Source organism: Ochlerotatus camptorhynchus, unplaced genomic scaffold (genome assembly GCF_037179485.1).
Source record: "Ochlerotatus camptorhynchus isolate MF236.1 unplaced genomic scaffold, CSIRO-AGI_Acam_v1.1 ptg000433l, whole genome shotgun sequence".
Classification (NCBI taxonomy): domain Eukaryota; kingdom Metazoa; phylum Arthropoda; class Insecta; order Diptera; family Culicidae; genus Ochlerotatus; species Ochlerotatus camptorhynchus.
In genome coordinates, this window is record NW_027040919.1 from 833,609 (window position 1) to 857,937 (window position 24,329).

At 40.5% G+C, this 24,329-nt stretch overlaps 1 protein-coding gene across 1 annotated transcript in view; it reads left to right on the top strand.

Annotated features, from left to right (window-relative positions):
• The window catches only part of LOC135711513 (uncharacterized), a 29,128-nt gene extending 5,039 nt beyond the window's left edge, over window positions 1-24,089 (top strand). The window contains exons 4-6 of the mRNA XM_065234381.1: window positions 15,526-15,659; window positions 15,718-16,101; window positions 23,255-24,089. Of these exons, the coding sequence (XP_065090453.1) occupies window positions 15,526-15,659; window positions 15,718-16,101; window positions 23,255-23,647 (911 nt within the window). The 3' untranslated portion in view covers window positions 23,648-24,089. The remainder of the gene's footprint in view (window positions 1-15,525; window positions 15,660-15,717; window positions 16,102-23,254) is intronic.
• Window positions 24,090-24,329: the final 240 nt, after the last annotated feature.

Here is a 24,329-nt window from a genome sequence, read left to right on the forward strand (position 1 = left end):
TGCGGAGCCAAAATCAGTAATAATTGATTTACATTTTAAATAGCAGTATTGCTAGGTTAGTATTGGGTACCAATTACTCGTGGCGGGCTCGAGGTTAATGGGTAACAATTTCGATTGGAAGGATCTAGGTAGGAAACTGGTTTCTGAAGCCTCCTTCAGATACTACTCTCGAACGGTTGACCAAATCCTGGCTGGGCAGGGGCAAGTAGCACACTAACAGGAGGATAATAAGACTGGGACACAATGACGGGAAATTGTTTGGAAAGGAGGGGAAGGTCACATCAAACTCTAACATCAGACAAACAAAGGAATTCGTAGATCGCTTGCATGTAGGGAAGATCACGTGTTCCCAATACATCTCTTACTTCACGGAAGGGTTGTCTACCTCGGGCCACTAGGGTATCAAATAGTCGTGCTCTGGAGGCGTCATTACCCGGGCAATACCAAAGTACGTGATCGATGTCATCATAACCAATTATGCACCTTCATATATTGCTGTCAACTAGGTTTATTCTATAGAGATGTGCGTCTAGCGAGTAGTGGTTGCACGAATCAATCCCCGACTTACATCCAGACCTTTGAACCACGCTCTCGAAGAAACATTTGGAATAATGGAATGCAACCACCGCCCAAGAGAATTACTTGTCCAATCGTTTTGCCAACTTAAAAGAGAACTCTGACGTACTAATGGGAAAAATTCGTCAAATGAAATTCTTTTATCATAAATCTCGCCTTGTTGTGCGCCCACCTTTGCGAGAGAGTCTGCCTTTTCATTGCCTGGGATTGAGTAATGTGAGGGGACCCATATATGATCTTTCGACCAGCAAACTCATCTGTTCCCTTACCTTTGAAAGGAAATAAGATGAGGTAGGCGTTTTATCGACCGAATAGCCTCAATAGAACTGAGACTATCCGAGAAAATTTAGTAATGGTCTATGGGCATATCGGAAATCATCCCCAATGCGAAGTTGTTGCTAGCTCAGCAACATAAACGGAACAAGGTTCCTGAAGTTTCCGAAAGGCGGTTGAGTATTCATTGAAGACGCCAAAGCCAGTGGATCCATCAATGCTTGATCCATCAGTGAAAAATCTTCTATTGCAATTGACTTGTTGGTACTTTTCAGCAAAAATGCGGAGAATTGAGATAGGGTGATCAGGAACTCCTTGAATAGCCTGTTCAATGGAGAGATCATAGTCAATGGGGGAACTGTAGTTAGTAAAGCATACACGAGAGGGGTTATAGCAAGGAAGGCTAATATCCGATGACATATAATTAAGATAGATTCGCACGAATCTAGACTGGATGCTCAATTCGAGCATTTCTTCGAAGTTTTCAACCACACTGTTGTTACTGACTCTACATTTGATCAATACTCTTGAAGAGAGCTCCCAGAAACGGTTCTGCAGGGATCATTGTTGTAGTAAACGAAATTGATAAATAACAGATTGAATCTTAATAGTACCTATATTAAATTCTCGCAACAGAACTAGTGCTTAAAGGTAAAGGTCCCAAATGTCGACGTTGCCAAAGTACGGGCAGATTGCCAAGGAGTGTCCTCAGAAGGAGTCAAAGAAAGGTAATGGGTAGTGCACCGTCCTTTCTACGACCGTAGAGGATGATAGAAGCTGGTACTTTGACTCCGGTGCGTCAAACCATTTTACGAAGACGGAGAGCGTGCTGGAAAACGTTCAGCCACACGGCGGAATGATGATAACTGTCAACAGAGGTGCCTTTCAATGGTTGCTAAGGGAAGCATAAAGCTGAGGCTTGAGTGCTGTCCCAAGGATCCTCCGATTGAGGTGCACAAAGTCCACGTTATTCCGGAGCTATCGGTTAATTTGTTGTCAGTGAATCAAATCGTTGAACGAAGTAACACCGTAACTTTCAACACCGACGGTGTCACGGTGACAAATCCTGAGAGACACGTAATTGCCACAGGGAGTCGTACGAATGGTATATTCAAGCTGGACCAGCTACCGCCTACAAGAGCATTGGTTTGTTCGTTGGCGGCCACTATTGAGTTGTGGCACAGGAGGATGGGTCACATCAATTTCAACAGTCTACAGCGTCTGAGAAACGACCTAGTCTCGGGCATCGATTTCAGCAACGCACTCAAGAAGGTTGAATATTGCAGGACTTGTACATTGGGTAAGCTAACTCGTTTGACTTTCAGCAATGTTGGGTGGAGGGCAACGGAGCTTCTGGTACACTCAAACATCTGCGGACCAATGGAGGCGGAGTCGTTAGGTGTCAGCCGGTATTATCACACCTTCATCGATGACAAGTCGCGGAGAAAAGTGCGTATATCTTGAATGAAAATGCGGCGCAAAGCGTGTTCAAGGCATTTTAAGATTTCCGGTGCATGGCTGAAAGACAGACTGGTAAGAGATTAAAAGCACTACAATCTGATAACGGAAATGAGTTTCCTAACAAGGTCACCATTTGAAGCGTATAGGAATGTAGTAGATAGAGTTAGTGTGAAAAAAGAATGAGTAGAATCGAGTGAGCGTGGTAGACCGTATGTAACCGGAATCTCATCGGTTTGGGAATTTTGATTTGAGGTACCTAAGCTCGTTGACGGCATTCTTGAAACGAATTTTGGAGGAGACAGACGTGCAAAAGGAACAGCAGCAGAAGGATTGAAAGCCGCCGCAGCCGTGGAATTGCCCTTCAATTGTTTTACAGATTCAACTAGCAACAACGTGGCAACCGCTGCTAGTGGTGATGATTCTGAAGCCACTTGCAGCAGGGATTTGTCGTCACCAATCAAACTAAGGGTACTGGAGATCCCCATACCCCATCCGATGCACAGAATGGACAACATGGTGATCTGTGGAGAGCTTAAATGGACGAGGAATACCAATCTCTCATCACAAATGGTACTTGAGAATTGGTAGAGTTGCCACCAAACCATAAAGCCATGGGGTGTAAATGGCTGTTCAAGACAAAGGAGGATGTGAAGTGGACCAGTGTGCACCATTGAGCCAGGCTAGTGGCACAAAGATTTACGCAGAAGTTTGGCGTGGACTTCGACGAAGTATTCGCTCCTGTCGCCAAACAAGTCACCTTGCGATCTCTCCTAGCCATTGCAAACCACCGTCGGATATCAGTGAAACACGTGGATGTGAAGACTGCGTACCTTCATGGACAGTTGGAAGAGCCCATCTACATGAAGCAGCCTGAAGGATACTCCACGGGGAACCCAAATATAGTCTACTTGGTGAGGAAGAGCATAAACGGGTTAAAATTAAATATCCACCCATGTATGGAACCAGCCCAAGTAACATTTTAAGTTTTTTGAAATACTACAAAGCAACTATAAAACAACATTCATAAAACCCTAGTCAAGGCTATTTTGTCATTAATGCATCCACCAAAACCTCATTAAGACAAGAATATGTCTAGTTGGCCCACCCTGGAGAAGGTTCTAAAAGGTGTATTCTCGAAGCTTTTCAAGATTGATTAACTGCAAAAGGTTGTATGACGAACGCATTGAGAACCATTTGAATGCTACAATAAAAGCTATTTAGCAACAATAAAAAACCCTTTGCGAGCCATTGCCCCTAGCCGCATGCTGAATCCACTAGGAAAGCATCAATCAAGATAGAAAAGGATTAATGAATCTGATCTTATCCAAATAATTAAAATAGAAACTGACGGTATAAAAATCTTGTTGAATATCCAAATTTATTACAATAGTTCTCATTAAGTGGCCTAGTTTTAAGTGCCATATTAAACTTTATGTGAAATGTACGTGAAAATATCGAAAAAATTAAATCCACCCTCGTAAAACGTCGATTTGACCAATTATTTAACATTGAAAAAAAAAAAAATATTATTTAGATCGAGCTTGGCCGAGATTTTTTTCTTTATTTTCGCATTTAAATGTTTGCTCATTTCTAAATTTACCAAAATATAGTTATATTAAGGAAATATTGATTCAAAATCGAAGATGGTAAAAAACAAGCAAACTAATTGCAACATGGCGGTGGCATAAAAGTTGATTTCCATGGGTCATTTGTGAAAAGTTGTTTTGCTTTCAAGAATTCCTTAACAAATTAATAAGGTTTTAAAATGGCTTTTATGAAGAAAACTTGCAGGCTGAATTGTATTTATCTAAAGCCATTTTGCTTGATCCTAACCCGTTCAGATTTATGGCAGCATTTATGGAAGTAAAGTTGCTTGCAAAAAGTTAAACGTCAAAGTTTGTTTAGCTTTCGATAGTTGCGCTGTGAGATCCAGGATTCTTCCAGGCGGTTTTCTCCCGATAGATTGGGAGCAGTTACTCAGATGGTTTGCGATACTGTTTTACAACATTTCGCATTTCGAACAGCTGGAAGCGCATCATTCCCGAAAAAGATCCCCTTCTTCCGGATGGTTATAGAAGTGCACCATCCAATGATGCAGGGATGTACGCTTGAATGAAATTTTCAAAGAATTGATTCTTTCGCCGAATAAAATCGCTGCTTTGGATCGTAAACCAGCTAATCTCCGCTAACTAACAGTTTCAGTGGTTTGCTGTCGGTTGTTATTTCGGTTGTCATCGCAAGATCTGAAGGTATGGCTGGTATGTTTTTCAACTTTAGACAATGTTTTATGAGTTCGAGGGCCCCGCTCACTTTACTCTTCTCCGACAGATGGACAGTCGTTGGTGGTGTGCTGGTTCTTCTAAAGAAGTAAATTTATCTGAAATTGACTTTATTTTTTCATCCTACTTCGTCTATCCTTCGAGATTTCCTTGTCATAAATTTGGCATTTATTAACTATGAGGAACCATCTTTTAAGCTCAATTTGTAAACAAAGTATTTGGGGAGTTAATGATGCTTTTTAAAAAAGCTAAAAAGCAACAATAAATGCTTTTTACTCTAATGCAAAACCTAATTGTTTTGTGGTTGCTTTTATAATGATAGAACACGTTTATAAAGTATTTTATCATGACATTAATAAACAATTGCTAATGACGTTTATGCTTGAATTACAGAACAGTTTTAAGGAGGGATTGATAACTGTTTTAAATTTATTTTTAAAACAAGACAGTTTTTGACTTTCTTGCCAGACTATAAAAGGTTTTTAAAACAGCAAAAAGCTGAATTACTAAGCAGGAATGTTTTACACTTTAAAATGCTATATTTAAACAAAATGGATTGTTCATTGCCGTTATAAAACAATCATAAATCTGAGTGGATGCTAAATGGTTTCTGAATTGTTACTTGGGAGTGGATCGACGAAGTGTTCCGATCAAGGCTTCGACAGCAGATCCGTGTCTGTACATCCGAAGTAGGGGAAATTCCATCACGTTTGTCCTACTCTAAAGGGTGAACATGAAATTATTGCAACACATTTAATTTACTCTCAAATTTTACGTATTTATCAGATAAAAACCAAATTTGTAGGGTGGTTCTATAGTTGTATTTAAGTCAGTATACATATATTGGATCAATTTTGGGGGGTTGTTTGGTAAAATACCCGACACTTTTGCTTCACGCCATCCATAAGAACTTGAACAGACGTGTCTGGCACCTTTTTCTATTTTTTTTATCGTTTTCCTCCGCATGTCATTTGCATCATTTACTTTCTCCTTGGACTTTCTAAGTTCCCGCTTCATCATGGCCCAATAGGTTTCGATTAGACGTAGTTCTGGACAGTTCGGTGAATTCCTTTTCTTGGGGTCAAATCGCCCCGAATTTGCCTCATGCCATTCCAGCACGCTTTTAGAATACTGACATGAAGCTAAGTCCGACCAAAACAATGGTTTTTCACCTTGCCTCCTCAAAAACGGCAGCAGACGTATTTTGGAGACATTCATTTTTGTAAATTTCACCATTGATGGTGCCCTTTATGATGAGTATTCTACTTCTTTTGCTACAGGTTCAGATAGCCTGCCAAATAAGGTATTAAGTTTGAAAAAGTTTCTTGAAAAGATCATCCACTTGAAACTTATCTTTTCCGGTGTAAAGCTCCTGTCCTGGTATTTGTTGGAAGTCAGCTTTGACGTATGTTTCATGATCCATCCCACAGTAACTGTATCTGGTCAACATTTCCATGTAGAGCTTCCTTGTGCGGGTTTTTGGCAACAGTTTGCTGGCGTTCATCGTGGTTTGGGAAGTTTTGAACCTTGAAAGCATGTAATCCAGTTCTTGCCTTGACCTTCTGCACGTAACTTTGCGAAACACCGACCTTCCTACATGCGGCTCCCGATTTCCTTCCTGCTCCATGCTTGTGATCCAATGTCAACCGGTCCTTGAACTTATAACTCTTTATACGGTTGAATTATTGATATGCAGTATTTTTCCTAAGCACCTTAGGACAGCTCCGGATTTTCCATGTGAGTGAACAAATTTTTTTCACGCGTCTAAACTTGACTCACTTCCATCTTAGCCGCATCGAAACAGACAATTGGCGTTGACGGTACCTCCGAAAAATCGTCTCTTCCAGGGTTACTTCCACTCACTAGCTATAAAAACATGTTTGTCGGAATTATGAAATCATGAGATGGTATAGTGATAATTAGTATTAAGATGACACTGTAAGTTATGAGCGTTCACTGCTCACTCTGCGTGAACACTCACGAATCATAAGATCGCTTATTGTGACGCTCTGAAAGCAAAATTGATAGGTTTTTTTGAGACAAACAAATACTTTAAACCCTCTTATCGTTACTTACAAGTACAACATACTATTATATTATCTAACGATTGCATAATTCCGAAAAATATGTTTTTATCACTTGCTATATGCTAGTGGAAGCAACCCTGGTCTCTTCTATAAAAGAATGACAGTTTCTCATGGGAATTTTCAGTGGAGTGAAAGGATAGTACCAAGTCCGCCATGTTTCACGCACAGTCTGACGTTTGCTTATGGATTTTACCATTGAAATAAAGAGGTACAGAGTCGCTGTCAACGCCAATAACGCAATGTTCAGGATGTAAACGATACAAAGTTTGATTAATTTACGCGTAGTAGGAATAAAGATACAGCCAATTGTAAGTGTTGCAATAATTTCGTGTTCGCCCTTTACTGCCGATACTCGCATAATTGTCCCATCTTTGCTTGATTTACTATTCATATGGGACAGTTATGCTTTTATGGGCAGTTTACGTTGACGACATGCTAATTGTCACCCAAACTGACGAGGATTTTGTTGCAATTTTCCGTGAGCTGCAGAAGAACTTCGAAGTTGCCAACCTTGGGGAAGTGAAGCATTTTCTTGGGGTCGAAGTTGAACGAGATCCTAGTGGATTCAAGCTAAACCAACGAAACTACATCTTGCAGCTCGCTGAGAACCATGGGTTAAAAGACGCTAAACCGTTCAAGATTCCTTTGGATTCGACCTACCTACAGCAGAAGTAATAGGAGAATCGAGTTGTCCTACACACTTAGATTTTTTTACCGAGATGGGCACCAGCGAGCAGCTCGGCAATCTATTTTACTGGATCTCAGTGAAAAATTTGCCGAGATTCAGTTAACAATCGGGAATTTTGCCGAGATCTCGGCTATCAAACATAAATCTCAGTAAAAATAAATGCCGAGCCTGCTCGGTGGTACCAATCTCGGCAAAAAAATCTAAGTGTGTACGCAGCTGGATAGGCAGGACGCGAAAAGGGTGCTCAGGTACCTGAAGACTACATGCGACCACAGATTGAACTTGGGATCGGCAAACTTGGAGCTTTTTGCGGATGCTGATTGGGCTGGTAATCATCGTGAGCGGTTTTCTGATTCTTTTCGGAGGTGGCATCATCAGCTGGGAATCCAGAAAGCAGAGCTGCGTCGCCCTATCGTCTATGGAGGCAGAGTTGGGTGAAGTTGTTAGCAGATTTCGGGGAGGATGTTTCAAAGTACCGGCATACGACGACAACCAGAGCTGAATAAAGATATAGGACCGAATTGAGAGATGCTCGAAGCACATTGAAACAATATATTTCTGTGATAGGGATTTGCAAGAGAAGAAACATAGGGGAAATGGATGTAATGTCGACCTAAAGGGTGATACGGTCAAAATTTGGTCAAGGGAAAACGCGTGTAAATCGGTGAAATCGTTTATTTAAAAAATCAAATTAAATTTCTTTTTCAAGTTCAATTAGTATAAAATTCAGGAAAAATATTCAGTTAGGCTTCCGCTTTTCCAAATCCGAATTGCCGGGCCTTACGCTTGACCCCTGCCATCAGATTTTGTACAGCCACCTTGTCCACCTTCTTCGCCGCAGAAAGCCAGTTTGCCTTGAACTGCTGCTCGCCCTTAGCAGTTTTTTTGGTCTTCTTTAGGTTCCGCTTGACAATAGCCCAGTATTTCTCAATTGGGCGGAGCTCTGGCGTGTTGGGAGGGTTCTTGTCCTTGGGAACCACCTGCACGTTGTTGGCGGCGTACCACTCCATGGCCTTTTTACCGTAATGGCAAGATGCCAAATCCGGCCAAAACAGTACGGAACAACCGTGTTTCTTCAGGAAAGGCAGCAGACGTTTATTCAAACACTCTTTCACGTAATTTTCTTGGTTGACAGTCCCGGAAGCTATGAAAATGCTGCTTTTCAAGCCACAGGTACAGATGGCTTGCCAAACTAGATATTTCTTTGCGAACTTTGACAGTTTCATGTGCTTGAAAACATCTGCTACCTTTCCCCTTCCTTTTGCCGTATAAAACTCCTGTCCCGGAAGCTGCTTGTAGTCGGCTTTGACGTAGGTTTCGTCGTCCATTACCACGCAGTCAAACTTCGTCAGCATCGTCGTGTACAGCCTCCGGGATCGCGCTTTGGCCGTCGTATTTGGTTTATCATCGCGATTTGGAGTCACTACCTTCTTGTAAGTCGATAGTCCGGCTCGTTTTTTGGCTCGATGCACGGTTGTAGACGATACACCCAGCTTATTTCCGGCATCTCGGAGAGAGAGGTTAGGGTTTCGCTTGAAACTACCGGCAACTCTCTTTGTCGTCTCAGCGGCTTCCGGTTTTCGATTTCCCCCCGATCCAGACTTCCTGGCTGTCGACAAACGTTCCCCAAACACTTTAATTACATTTGTAACGGTTGATTTGGCAACTTTTAGCGATTTTGCCAACTTTGCGTGCGAGTAGCTCGGATTTTCGCGATGCGCGAGCAAAATTTTGATACGCTGCTCTTCTTGCTTGGACGGCATTTTGACAACTGAAGAGTGAATTCCAAAATCAAAATAGGAGCAACATTCTACACACACACACCTTCAAAATGAGGGGTGTTCAGGTTTTTTAAATGCAAAATTGAAAGAAATACGTCAAGTTGATATTGACCAAATTTTGACCGTATCACCCTTTAAATGCCCCTTATTTGGACCCATACATAAATTCAGCAATGATGCTTTCATCTAAAATTGATAAATAGCAGATTTTTAGCGATGGGCCCAATCTTAGATCCATAGGCCAACATTAGAGCCATTTTCGCTATTAGGCTAGTATAATGTCCAACTGAAAATATGCTTGCCGACATCACAAAACCGTTGCAGCTTCACAGAATTAGAATTTTAGTTGAACAGTTAGGGTTACTGCCGAATAAGATCAAGGAGGAGTGTTAGAGTTCGACATATCGAGCAGAACCCTCATGTATAATATAATTTATTCTTCTTCTTCTTCTTGTTCTTCGCATTTCAAGCTTATTGCATATCGCATATTAGCTTATTGCGTGCTCTCAACTTAGTGTTCTAGATGCACTTCCACAGTTATTAATTGAGAGCTTTCGATGCCTGTACCATTTTTGCATTAGTATAATTGTGTTGCAAGTACAATCATACTCTATGCCCAGGAAAGTCGAGAAATTTTCCAACCCGAAAAATTCCTATACCGGACCGGGAATTGAGCCCAGCCACCTCCAGCATGGTATACAATTTATAGTAGTCTATGATTGTATGTATAGTCAATAAATTATTATTAATTCTAGTTACAACCTTCAACCAAAGCAGTTCGATCTTTGGCAATAGGTAGTACATTCTTAAAACAAATTCTCGAGCTCGGCAATATATATAACCGAGCTTGCACGGCATCATCATAATTTACTGATAATTTACTAATGACCTCGGTAATGATATGCCGATTTGTTGTTTTACTGTTGCTTGTTTACCGAATTTCGACATTCTAGCTTGCATCCGCCATTATTTTCATTGCATTTGTAAATATTTGCGTGTTACGTGACAATAGAGTGCGTTCTTGGAATACTACGGCAGGAAGACGAAATCTTTCGTGGGTATAATTAAAATACATGTGTATATTTCAACTTACTTCCTCTGCCATGCAAAAGTTTTGGGCTATATCGTCGAACTGCAGCGGCATATGAATAATCATATATAAGGCCTGTACTCGAAAAAAGATGCACCAGACAAAAGTGTTCGCCAAAAATTTATTTTAGGTCGGATTTTCTTAAAACTTTCAGGGAATGAACTAATACATATGGATTATGTTTCGGTATAATTACTTTATTCAATTTCCTTTCCATAACTGAAAGCCCGCACCTTTCCCTTAAGACCCCTCATTACATTTTGTGCAATGGTGGAGCCGACCTTTTTGGTCACTTTCATCCATTCTTTCTTCAACTCCAGCTCGTTCTTAAACACCTTGGACTTTAGTATGGCCCAAAATCTTTCCACCGGATGAATCTCTGGTGAATTTGGGGGGTTGGCGGTTTTTGGTACAAAAACAACGTTATTGTCTCTGTACCAATCCAACGTCAATCGCGCGTAATGGCATGATGCCAGGTCCGGCCAAAATAATGTCTCGCTTCCGTGGGACCGCAGGAAGGGCAACAGACGCTTCTGGATGTACTCGGTGCGTTAAATTTCGCTGTTGATGGTACCCATTGTGATGTACGGTTTACTCAGTTTACCGCATTGGCATATGGCCTGCCAGAGCAAGTATTTTTTGGCGAATTTGTCCACTTCCTTCTTCCTTATGTCTTCCGGAACATCAAACCGTGATTTGGCAACGTAGAACTCCAGCCCCGGTATCTGTTTTGCGTAGGTTTCGTCATCCATAACCACACACATCGGTTTCGTTAACCACTCTCGATACAGCTTCCTTGCGCGGGATTTGGCCACCGTGTTTTGTTGATCACGCCGGTTCGGTGCCTTCCGGACCTTGAATACACGAAGCCCAGTTCATTTCATGGTTTGCTGAACGAACCAGGCGGAACACTTTGCCTTCAGAGCCGCGTCGCGAATCGAAAGGTTCGGATTACGCTTGAAATAATCCAACACCTTCCGGGCCTTCACAGGGTCAGCTGTCTTCGATTTTCTTCCACTTACAGCCCGCCGCTCGGTCGTCTGGGACTCCTTAAACGATTGTACCACCCGAGACACAGTTGTATAGGTGATTCCCAGTTGTCTTCCGATCTATTATCTCATGGTCGCAGTCGGATTGTCCATGACGGCGCGCAAAATTCTCCGGCGATTTTCTTCTTGTTTCGATGACATCTCAATAACCACTGAACCGATTGTTATGAAATTTTGCAAATGTAAACAATTCACTCCAAATTAGTAATACCCAGATTTTCATCTACTTTTACCCACGGTTGAAAATGGTGCATTTTTTTCGAGTAAAAGCCTTAGATCATCCAATTTTCACTGTCTGGTTCCTAAATATAGGTCCAGATATGATAATTTTGAGTCTTTAAAAAAATCATATTATACAAATAAATAAATATTGACTGATTGAACACTCTGAAACATGAAATTTTAATTTTCCATTTAATTAAAATTTAATAGATTGTTTACACGTTTGACCGAGATTTCAGTTTCATTATGCCGAGATATTAGTTTGCTCATCCGAGCACCAGCTGTCATTTCAGCAAAAGTTTATTTGCTGAGATCATTGCCGAGCACTCGGTTGTGCGAATTTCGGCAAAAAAGCCGAGATATGGCTAAAAAAATCTAAATGTGTTTTTTAGCATTTAAACACCAAGTTAATATTATGAGGTGCGTGAAAAAAGTTCACATTGTTTATATTAAAGAAGATGGCCCTTATTACCGATGTCACTTCACGGTGAAGTAACAACGTTTCACTCACCTTGAAGTGATTCCCATTTGATTTACACGACAATCACTTCACCGGGAGGTTTCACCGTGAAGTGACACTCGTAATAAGGCCCGATACTAAGGATATTTGTCCAACAACTTGAGTTTTTTTCAAATCATAACTTTTTTGTCCATCATTTATTCATCTTGACCTATAGTTTAGGTGTCATTAATTGTCCCCTAAAACATATCATAGTATAAAAAAATACAAATATTTTTTTTAAGAAGTTTTTAAAACAAAAACTTGATAATTGTTTTTTTCTCAAAAAAAGTAATGACATTTTTTTTACAGTGCATTTTTTTTCAAATAGTTAAGATACTCCCTACAACGATGTCCATGGCACGAAAACGATTGGACAAACATTTTTCGAGTAACAGTTTTCTGAAGATTAGCTTAACATTTTTCAATGTTCCCTTTTAAAAATTAAGGCTCGATCTGAAAATGCAAAATGGCATTTTTGGTCACGAGGAACGTTTCTAAAAATTTTCATCCAAATAAAAAAATACGAAAATTAATAGATTTACAAATTTGTCTGGAATTGCTCGTAGGGTAATTTACGTAGTCTCGTCAATCTGAGCAGCGTCCAAACTTCTATTAGCAATTGTTTAGCGTCACGCACCAAAACGGTTTGAAAACGTTTTTACAACGCTCCAAAGTTCTCAGGTGAGTGTGAGTATTGTCGGCAACCTCTTTTTCTTCGGCAACTTATCCGTTCGAAATACGTGTTAAACAGCTGTTCTATTATCGGCATCTCAAAATCGGCCTCATCTTGTAGTGCTTATATTTCATTTGAAGAAAAACCTGACAAAACAGGTTTGCTCGATTGTAAAAATGTAATCATAAAGGGTGTCCAACATCAAATTGCATCACGAAAAAAAAAACGATGTAGAAAATTATCCATTGGGTATTTTCTCTTGAAAATTTAGGGAGAAGTAGTTTAGAGTGTAACAACTGTATTTTTGTCGCTGTCAGTTTTTAGAAAGTTGAAAAAATTGCGTCACTCGAAAAGCAACGCCTTTTTGCGCAAGCACCAGGAAAATCCTCAACTCTCTCATCGGGACATCGGAAAACAACTTGGAATCGTGCAGTCAACGGTGAGTCGTGTGATTAAACGTTACTACGAGCTCTGAGCATCGAACGGAAGAAGAAATGCGGTCAGAATGGATGTTCTATTAGTGATCAGAATCACAAGTGTGTCGTGAAAGCGTCCCAATACTTCGGTCAGGGATGTGGCCAAAAATTGAATCGGTCCAAGTCTTTCGTTCAGAGAACCAAGGACCGAGAGGGACTGCATACGTACAAAGTGCAGAAGGCTCCAAATCGTGACGAACGGCAAAATACGGTGGGAAAGTCACGGGCCCAGAAACTACACCCAGATTCTGACGAAGCCTCATTGTCTCATCATGGATGATGAGCCTTACGTCAAGGCGGACTTCCGGCAGCTTCAGGGGCTACTGTTCTTCACCACCCAGCACAAGTTTGATATTCCGGATGAAGTAAGGAAGCAGAAACATTCAAAGTTTGCCAAGAAATACATGATTTGGCAAGCGATCTTCTCATGTGGCATACGGAGTGCGCCGTTCGTGTCTACCGGGACTGTAAACGGGGAGATCTACCTCAAGGAGTGTCTACAGAAGCGTCTGCTTCCTCTGTTGAAGCAACACGAGAGCCCTACGATTTTCTGGCCGGATCTAGCTTCGAGCCACTATTCAAATGTTGTCTTGGAGTTGTACAAAGCCAACGGGGTCACTTTCGTACTCAAGGACATGAACCACCTGGGGGAACTAAGGTCGCACCGGAACTAAGGTCCATCGAAAAATACAGGGCTATTATAAAGCAGGCACTAAGGAAGCATCCCTAGGAGGTCAAATCTGAGGAAATCATGAAGAAAAAGTAGGTTTCCTTACAGACGAAGCTGCAGCCAGATGTTGTACAGAACCCAATGAGTGGAGTTAAGCGTAAGGTGCGAGCGTACGGTTATGATATTGAAGTTGAATGAAATAAATATGCCAAAAGATTACTAATTGGTTATATATTATTGTCTGATAGTTTGGAAAGGGTCGGTCAACTAGGTAATTTTCTACAGCGTTTTTTCCGTGATGAAATTTGATGTGGGATACCCTTTATTGAAGCTGAAAGATTAAGGAATCGTTGAAATACATTCAGCAAAGTGATTTGTTAAGAAAATCCGTTTAATTTATGTTGCCAAAAACTGTCAATGGGTGCCGAATCCATCATTTACCCTACTTTATTGGATGTATATTTTATTTGCTATACCTGCTACTAGCTAAGATGGAAGGGTTACGCATTATGTCTGCCCTGAAAATGTTAACCCAATTTTTCCTAAGACCTGAGTACTGGTATGTGAGGACAATGGTAAAAGTGTAGACAGCTAGTTACTAAACAAACATCAACTAAATTAACGAAAACGCTGGCTGGCACAATGCTTCTAGCATCACAAATGTCATTAATGTTTCATGAAGTTGAATGTTTCAAGCTAAGTTTAATAACGCCCAGAAACTGTCACACACGTCCCTGCTTTTGTTTGGAACTTTTCCAAAACTGTATCCTCACTCTCGGTTCCCAATTGTTCAAGTAGCAAACTAATGAGTTAAATTAAAACTTTTCCTTTGACTTCAATTTGGCCCCAAAACTTTCAGTCCATGTCAGCATCAGCACATGGAAGGTAATTCGCAAATCGCGTGCTAATATTCAGTTTTCTGCAAGTCAAAAGCGTGGGAACGATTCCATGCGCTGCTGGTTCGCTCGGGAGTGGGAGGTGGGTGACATTCCTGGTGCAACTTTTTGGCGATGAGTTACACAACCCTGCGAAGACGACGAACCTTTGTAAATCGATTGACAAAATGTCGTGTTTCTCTGTCCTGTAGAGGGAGCTTCCGCAACCCACCCATTAGCGTGATTAATAGATTAGGTTGCTTTATTGCTTATTTTCCCGGATTTTTATTTTTTTGGGGTAGGTTCCATTCATCATCGTCAGTCGCCTAGAACCGCGCGCGTTTGCGGTAAGCCGCGTGTAATGGCAAGGTGGTTGGCGCCCTAAATAAGTTTTTCCATAAAAATTGAGTTGCGGGAGAATGTAGGGGGTGGGAAAGCGTTTAACAATGCTAGAATTAGGAAGTGATATGAAAGTAAATCCGGAAACGAATGAAATTTGCTTGTAATGTGTGTGTGCGGGTGGGTTGTAAAAATTTGGTTATGTTATTTTCATAGGGATAATATAGGCGCAGGGTAATGAAACTTTTAGGTGGCGCTGTTCGATAGCGACCCAGGAGTTTCTGCATAAGCGAACAAAAAGTTAGACCGATTTCAAATTTGTTAAAAAGGAAAAACCCAAACATAATGGGAATCACCGTGCCTACATACCTGAAAGCAGAATTTGAACTCGCCAGTAATGTGGATTTTTGTGCTCATTTACTTCTTCGGTGGCGTTGCGAACGGATCTGCTGTGAATCCTGTGCTGAACGTTGAATACCTGTAGCCGATTGTGAGTTGCTGTCTGTTTCCCGAGAGGATTTCAAGCGGTTGCTGGAACCAACCCTGAGGCTGCAATGGGACCGGATGCAGGAAGCGATCCGTCGCTTCCAGTACTTTGACCACTGGACCGAGGATCAGGTGAGTTTAGGGGTTTTAAACTGTTGACATTTAACTCAGGATGTTTCTTCTATAATAGATCCGCGAGTGCTGCATCCTAGCCAAGGTGGCACACTACGAACCGCAGCAGCAGATTGCCGTTCCGGAGATGGGTAATGATCTGGAATATGCGTACTTTGTTCTCACCGGCCAGTGCATGATTCTGCAGGGTTTGAAAGTGATGAAGAAAATGCGTGGCAAGCGGAAATGCTACCATCTACTGCCAGCCGAATCCGAGGAGCGAAAGGTTCGCATCGCTGAAGGTGCGTTGAAAAGCAAAGATTCCCAAGTTCTGGAATCGGTGCTTCCGCCAAGCTTGATGGCTTCGCTGTCTCGGCTGAGTTTGGCTGGATCTCGAATGAATTTGTTGCAGAACGGTGGACGAGAGGAGGAAGAATTTGAAGATCCGGTTGCTGTCGTACAGGTATGGATTTTTAACGAATTATAATTGTAGACAAACATACGTGGTTCATTCAGTAATAAGAACATACGTTATTCAACAATTTTCCAATTAAAAAAATAGCAAGACAAAAACCACGAATGTGTGTGTATGGGCAAAGGAATAAGAAAAAAGGGAAAAGTGAGCTTACTGTTTGCTGAAAACTCACGTGTTATGCATTGAACTAAAATTATATCCTGCATGACTATAAAAGGACTGGATGAGGAACTAAGATGTCAATTAGTTGGAAGCTCCGTCTGAGGTCAGATCTCCATTTTTTGACGTAGGACTACGTCTGTGATTTCTATATGTGGATACACTTTGTGAAAACCGAAAATGGAGCATGTAACAAAATTATGAAAGATTTTGAACGTTAATAACTCAGCTGCCCCTGCACCAATTTCAATAATTTTAAAACTAAATTTAAAAAAAAAATTTCGATCAGAAATATTTGTACGCATCTACGCACCTAAATTAAAGACTGAAAATTGCATAAATGGGCAACTGTTGCTATGAAAATTTAAATTATCACCGATTGCCTGCAAAAAGCAATTTCCCTAACACAGATTTCAAAATTGAATTTCATCCGGTCTCACCATACGGTGTTTATTCAATCACCGCGTGGTGAGTGATGGTGTTCTCCAGTACACAACGAAAGGCTCCCTGCAAGCAGCTAGCTATCAAGGCTGCCCACAACCGCTGATCGAATTCAGTTCCAATCACCGTGTGTGGTGTTGTCCGGTCGTCGGCATCAGCAGCAGCAGCAGCCTGTAAACATCGAAAGGCTGCCTGCAAGCAGCGAGCTGCAGCCCACATGAGCATCCGCGCCGCTATTGATCGAAATGAGTAGCTCTTCGTGAGTCGGTGTGGGCCATCTATGTCAAGCGCATCATACTAAAGAGTATAAACAGAGAGAACTCCGCTCAAATTCATATTCCTACACAAAACACAAGCTCCTGCTGCAGTTAACAAATAAGATTTATTATATAAGACCACGTAGTCCTACGTCACCATTGCGTGCGACCCCATAGGGCTGTCCCTTGTAGTTTTTTCATGGAGAATTTTTGATTTCAAGGAAGTACTCCAACGGATTTCACCCAATGCCAATGAGAGCGACCCAAATTTCAGTTTAGTTTACTCATTAATCACATAAAGCGCAGGTACTCAGCGAACCCAGGTTTGTTTAGGAAAAAATCAAGAATATGATAAAAGTAAAGATTGGATTTACTCAGTCTATTGGTACTACTCCTAGACTGAGTAACATTTTCGTCAATTTTCCTCATTTTCCGGCAGGTTTTCCACAGAAAAACATGAGGTAAATTTACTCATCGTTGAGTTGCTGTACTTTTAGGTCGTTCTCATTGGCCGTGCATAAACTATTTATTTATATTCTATTTTATTCATTTATTGAAGATTGGTCTTTTCCAACTACTGAACTCCTCGGCACATTGTGCATATTTATTAGATGGTTGGGGAAACTAATCCGGTATTTTCGTTTACAGTCATCTAAACACAAATAAGGAGAAGACAAAATTTTGACAGCTCATCAAATGGATTAGGCAAAATAGCATAGGGGAAACGCATCAGTATTGGCCATGTTCCTATTTTTTTGATTTCGAAGAAGGAGGTTCCAGACGATTTTGGCGGAGGAAATTACAGACAATTTCGACATAGTTAACAGCTTCCCTTAGCTCAGTCGGTAAAGGCGCAGTTACAAAGCAAGACCATGCTGGAGGTGGCTGGGTTCAATTCCCGGTTCGGTCTAGGAATTTTTCGGATTGGAAAATTTCTCGACTTCCCTGGGCATAGAAGTATGATTGGACTTGCCACACGATCGATTCTCTTCATCTACTTTCTCTTTTGATAACCTTTTGCTATGCAAACAGGTTTTACGCTCTTTTTACCACATGGTTTGATAAAGGAAGATCTTATCTTGCGTTCAAAACGTCAAATACATCAGGGAAAAGTTTTACAGCTGAGTCATTGACGAAAGAGAAAGTCGATGAAGAGAATGTTATCTAGAAATTTATCTAGATTTATTTATTGAGAGCTTTCGATGCCTGTACCGTCCAGGAAAGTAGAGAAATTCAGGCTTGCCGAAACTCCTCATACTCACTGAAGGGTTTAAAACACTCATGTCTTGCGATTTTAGCCAGCCCTCACCTCGAGTGAGTGGTGGCAGGAATATGGAAGAAGTAAACAAACTCCTCTAGAGAGAGGGAGAGTGAACTTCACCGAGAGGATGATTTGACGTGAGGGGCGCTTGTCGAGACTCCAGATGACTTTTTTGGTCGACGCAAGAAGCTCAGAGTTCACCCAGAGTGAGAGTAAGAGCATCTGATAGAAAGCATGAACATGAATGGCAGCAAACTTCACTCTCATTTTATCCCCCTTCGCTCACAAGCTTTGAAGCTCAGTGGAATGATTTGGCAGTAGGCATTCTACTCCTCAGAAAAATGCTACGCTCGGCTCATTTCAAACTCGCGAGTGAAGCTCCATCAAGCATGGAGAAAATTTCTAACCAGAAAAATTCCTAGATTGGACCGGGAATCGAATCCAGCCACCTCCAGCATGGTCTTGTTTTGTAGCTGTGCCTTTATCAAATGAGCTCAGGGAAGCCCCTTAATATGATGATGATGGTGCCACCTCTACAAAGGTTTGAGCTGGACGATTTATCTTTAAGATAATTAAGTATGACATCTTAACCAGATTAGCAAACAAAAGCGAACTGGTTACAGTTACAGATATAAATTCCCTCAACAATTTTCAGTTGCTTCACAGCGATATAAATGTGAAAAAGCTTAGGCATTCACCTCTTTGTTCACCCTTTTGTCCACCTCAAATATTCAGAAGAATTCCCAGCGATCACTTCAGAAATGTTCTAAATCACGTCCGAAAGTACTGAATCACTTCACAAATGTTCAGAATCACTTCGGAAATTTTCGGAATCACTTCGGAAAGAACTGAATCATTTAATAAATATTCGAAATAACTTCGAAAAGCACTGATTCACTTCAGAAAAGTTTCGAATCACTTCAGAACAAGGAATCAAAAATATCTCCAAATGACAAAATGACAAGCGATCAACCGAATGATAACGCTATGTCAGAAGTGGAAAGCAATAATGATATAATCTTCTTCCTTTTTTTCATGACAAGCGGCCGTGCGACACAGCTCACTCAAGGCGGTAAAAGGAAACGAGCAAATTGTTGGCAAGCTGCTTCACGAAGTAAAGCCGAAGATGAAACACGTGTGTTAATTGGATTTTTTTTGTTATGTATTTTCTCGATTCAGATCAAACTATGTCCTCATCCGTGTATATTTCAACAAAGCAGGCAAGCAATATATCATTATCTTTCTACCACTCCGATCAAGCTATGTTACAGAGCGAGTTTGTCATGGTAGTCGTAGCAACCATTTTGTCTGTATCGTTTGTTGCTTTTTATGTTTGGACTCGCTGCTTCGGAATGAACTCGACAGTGAGCATGCATAAGGGCGTTACGCGATGATCGATTCTCATCATCGATTTTCTCTTTGCATTGATGCAGCTAAGCGAAACAATTTTCTAGAATTTGTTCAATGCAGAGTTGTAACAGCTTGTATTGGCTATCAAAAGCATCAGCAAACGCACCGAGAAACGTTAATTCTAGCGAGTTATTAACAAAAGAGAAAATCGACTACGAGAATCGATCATCGCGTATACGCCCTTATGCATGCTCACTGTTGAACTGCTTCATTTAAGAAATTTTCATTATCACCTCTGAAATTACTGAATCACTTCAGAAATGATCGGAATAACTTCGGAATGTACTGAATCATTTCAGAAATGTTTGAGATCACGTCTGAATGTACACTTACACTTAAAAAAAGACGTGTTCACAATAACTACAAAAGTTCAAAATCACTTCGGATAGTACTGAATCACTCAGAGACATTCTGAGCCACTTAGGAAAGAACAACATCTTTTCAGAAAAAATCGGAATCACTTCGGATGGAACTGAATCAATCCAGAAATTTTCGGAATTTCGTCAGAAGGTAATGAATTACCTCAATGTTCGGAATCATTTCTGATAGAACTGAATCAGTTCAGAAAAGTTTGTAATCTCTTCGAATCATCCCAGAAATGTCCAGAATTCCGCAAGTGCTGAATCACTTGTGATCAGTTTTAATCACTCCATAATAGTTTGGAATCGCTTTAGCTGGTATTGAAACACTTGAAAAGTTTGAATTCAGCTCAAAGCAAGTTTTGATCAGCCTTGGAATATTTCGAATGTTTATAGAATAGTTAAAAGACTAATTTCGAAATGTTTTAAACTGCTTGCAGAGAAGATTGAACGTTTTTCGGAAAAAAGTTGGATCACTCTAGGAAAATTGTTGTTTATCAAATTTTGGATTCCTTGATATACCCACCGTTGACTTTAATCACAGCTTTGCATATTTTTTGCATCCGTTCTATTAGTCTTCTTATCGCATCATCCTTGATTTACTTCCAACAAATTTGTAAACAAATCCACAAATGTTGATGATATTGTGGACTCATTTTTATTGTGACTGAGCTGGCCAAATCATATTGACCAGCTCTCCCTCCTTCTCCAAGTCATCCACGAATCCCCGGCATTGTTTTGAAGAATTTAAAGTTTGGAAAGAATTGATTTTGGAAACCTAAGTTGATTCAAACATTTCTGCAGAAATTCAGTACTTTTAGAACTGACTTAGAGATGTTCTGAAGTGTTTAAGCACTTTCCGAAGAGATTTACAAAATTTTGAAATCATTCTGCGCTGACTCTATTTTTTCTGAAGTGATTGAACATTTTGTGAAGAGATTTCAAACTTTTATCAAGTGATTCTGATATTTAAAAGAATTCAGCTCCTTGGGAAGTGATTGAAAACTTTTGTGAATTTGTACAGTACTTTCCGAAGTGTATCTGAAACAATCTGAAGTGATTCAGTAATATCAGAAGTTATTCCGAGATTCTGTGAAGTGATTCAGGTTCTTTCCGAATGGAAGTGATTAGAAACTTTCTAGACAGATGCAGTGATTCAGAAATTTTCTGAAGTGATTTAATACTATCCAAAGAGTTGACGAGTTTTTCTGAAGTGATTCAGTACTTTCTGAAGTGATTTCAAACTTTTATAAAGTGAAACTACTTGCGGAAGTGAATGATTCATTACTTTCGGAATGATTCAAAACTTTTATAAAGTGTGATTGCAAATTTTATTGAGGGATTTTTACTTTCAGAAATGGATCAGTACTTTGTGAAATGATTCAGTGCTTTCCGGAAGGATTGCGGCTTTTTCTAAAGCGAATAAGTTCTTCCGAAGTGCACTACTAAGTGATTCAATTCTTTACGAAGTGATTCACTACTTCCGGAAGTGATTACAAACTTTCTGGTTTGATTCCGGACTTTCCGGAGTGATTCCGGACTTTCCGGAGTGATTCAGTACTTTCTGAAATGATTCAGTACTCTCCGAAGTGATTATGAACTTTTCTAAAGCGATTCAGTAGATTCGAATTGATGCCGAACATTGCAGAGGCTATTCAATATTACCCGAAGTGATTCTGATCATTTCTGAAGTCATTCAGTGCATTCGTTAATGATTCTGTTCTTACGGAAATTATTTCAAACTTTCATTACTTTCCAAAGTTATTCAATGATTAAAAATTATTAAGTACTTTGTTTGTAGTGATTCTTAAGGTTTCTAAAATGATTCAGTTCTTTTCGAAGTGATTCAGTACTTGCGAAAGTGGTTACATACTTTTATGGAATGATTCAGTACTTTCCGAAGTGATTTAGAAATTTCCTGAGTTGTTTCAATACATTCGAAAGTGATTCTAAACTCTTCTGAAGTGATTCAGCAGAATCTGAAGTAATTCAAAACTTTTGTGAATCGATTCAATACTTTCAGAAGTAGTTCCGAACATTTCTAAAGTAATGCAATACTTTTCGAAGCGATTGATTTAATTACTGAAGTGATTCAGCACTACCTAAAGTGATTTTTTTTTTCTGAATTTATTCAGTTTCCGTGATGAAGTGATTCAAAACTTTCCAAAGTGATTGGATTAATTTTTGAAGTGATTCAGTACTTTCTTCACTGGCTTGACGAAAAATAAATAAATTAATTAAGTTATTTTTTTTGAATCGATTCAGTACTATCAGAAGTAATTGCGAATAATTCTAAAGTGATGCAATACATTCCGAAGTGATTCAATACTTTTTGAAGTGATTGGATACATTTATGAAGTGATTCAGTTTCCGAACTAAGTTCATACTTTTCTGAAGTGCTTTCTTAAGTTATTCAGTACTTTCATAAATGATTCAGTACTTTCCGAAGTGATTCCAATCTTTTCTAATGTGATTAAGTACTTTCCGATGTGATTCAGAACACTTCTGCAGCTAGTCGGTGTATTCCCAACTAATGTCGAACACTTTGACACATTTTCTTTGAGTGATGCTAAACTCTACACGGAGATGTAATGTTCTTATGAGTGTTGCAATACATTTCTATGTGGGTCCATACTTATGATAAGTAGTGTATATGCAAAGAGGGGTCGATTAACTCAGGCAGGCGTGAACTATGGGGGTAACTCTTAAGGCTTCACAAGTATACTAGCGACTACTTCAGAGAACTGTAGGGACAATTTAAAATTTCTTTTCAGTCAACTTTTTACGAGTTGTAGGCCTAGTTGACAACTAATGTCATACCTGACTCATAACATACATACGTTGTATCCGCGTCCGTGTGTTTCGTTGATGCAACGTATACTCACCTAATTTAACATAGCACAACGAGCGGCGCCGGCGGTGTAGTGGTAAACGTGATTGCCTCTCTCCCAAAGGGCCTGGGTTTAATGCCAGATGGCGCCGCCGTGATTTTGAGGCTCTGATTACGCCTTCGGAAGGGAAGTAAAGCCGTTGGTCCCCGGTTCATGAGTTGATGGGTCGATAGGTAGGATCCAGGTGTGGGAGCTGGCGTCGGTAGCATTGGTGCTCAGCACGGAAAACAAGATCGACGGAAAACAAATCAAGGGGAAAAAATGTCAATGAAATTTTACAGCGTTTAGCATATGTTGCGTCTGTTTGTCTGTGCTTCAATTTTCAACAAACTAATCTGTTCAAAAAAATTTCTTTTGACTCAGCTACCAACCGCCGAGGAACAACTGGAGCACCACTTTCTGGACGTTGGATCCTTCAGCTGCGGGTCGGTATTCGGCCTGGGAGAACGCATGCAGGATCGTTCCATCGTGGCCCGGAGTCAAGTCCAGTGCATGCTGATTCCCCGTTATTGGCTGTTTATGAAGCATCAAAATACCGGAAACGTTTGGCAACGTGTCAAGATGTATCTGGAACTGGCGATTCCCAGCCGGGAGCAACTGTTCAAGCAATTTCTGGACGATCTTAATTGGATGGCCTACCGGAGGAAGGTGGTCGGTGAGATTATTCAACGGCGCGGTCGTCAGAACCATACCCGCTTGGCGGACGTCCCGATCGTGTGCCGCGTGGAGCAAGCCGACGTCGGCCAGCGCAAGTGATTTATTTTGTGAGCTTTATTCAAGCAAAAGCGAAAATTATGCAAGTGACATTTGTTGTTGAATATGGAGAGGGGAAATACAAATACGATCTTTGGCTAATTATTGTTTATTTTGGATGTTTGCGCCGCCCCTTGAATGTGCTATGATGAACAATGTTTGGAGCTGTCTAAGTATACATAAGCGATCGTGCGTGTGCAAATGATTAAAAGGCCTTTCAAAAGGTGCTTCAAAGCAGCCAGAAGTCCGTAGAAGGAAGCTAGGTAGTAGTAGTTGAGGGGCGATTTATGATGGCAAAGAAGAGACGCATCGTTATCGGTTGCATCATAATGCCGTGGTTGTGGAGAAGCGCGCTTCATTTGCTGACCTTCGGTGAGATGCGGGTTAGAGCATCACGTCAAGTTGAATTATGTCAATATTTGTGGCTGGGCAGCAGCGAGCTTGTAAATTTATTTGATTGTCGTCTTTTTTTATGTTACAGATGGTGGCATGCACATTTAAACAGGTTGAAACGATTTCGCATAGGTAAATCGGTTGCCTTTGATTTGGTGAAATAAAGTCATAAAAACGGTATCTAGATCAACAACCGCAATCCACTTTGCTCAGGCATCGTATAGGCGTATATGGTTTTATGAATATTCATATGCTTAATCGAATCACTACCGAATGATGATGCGTGAAGATT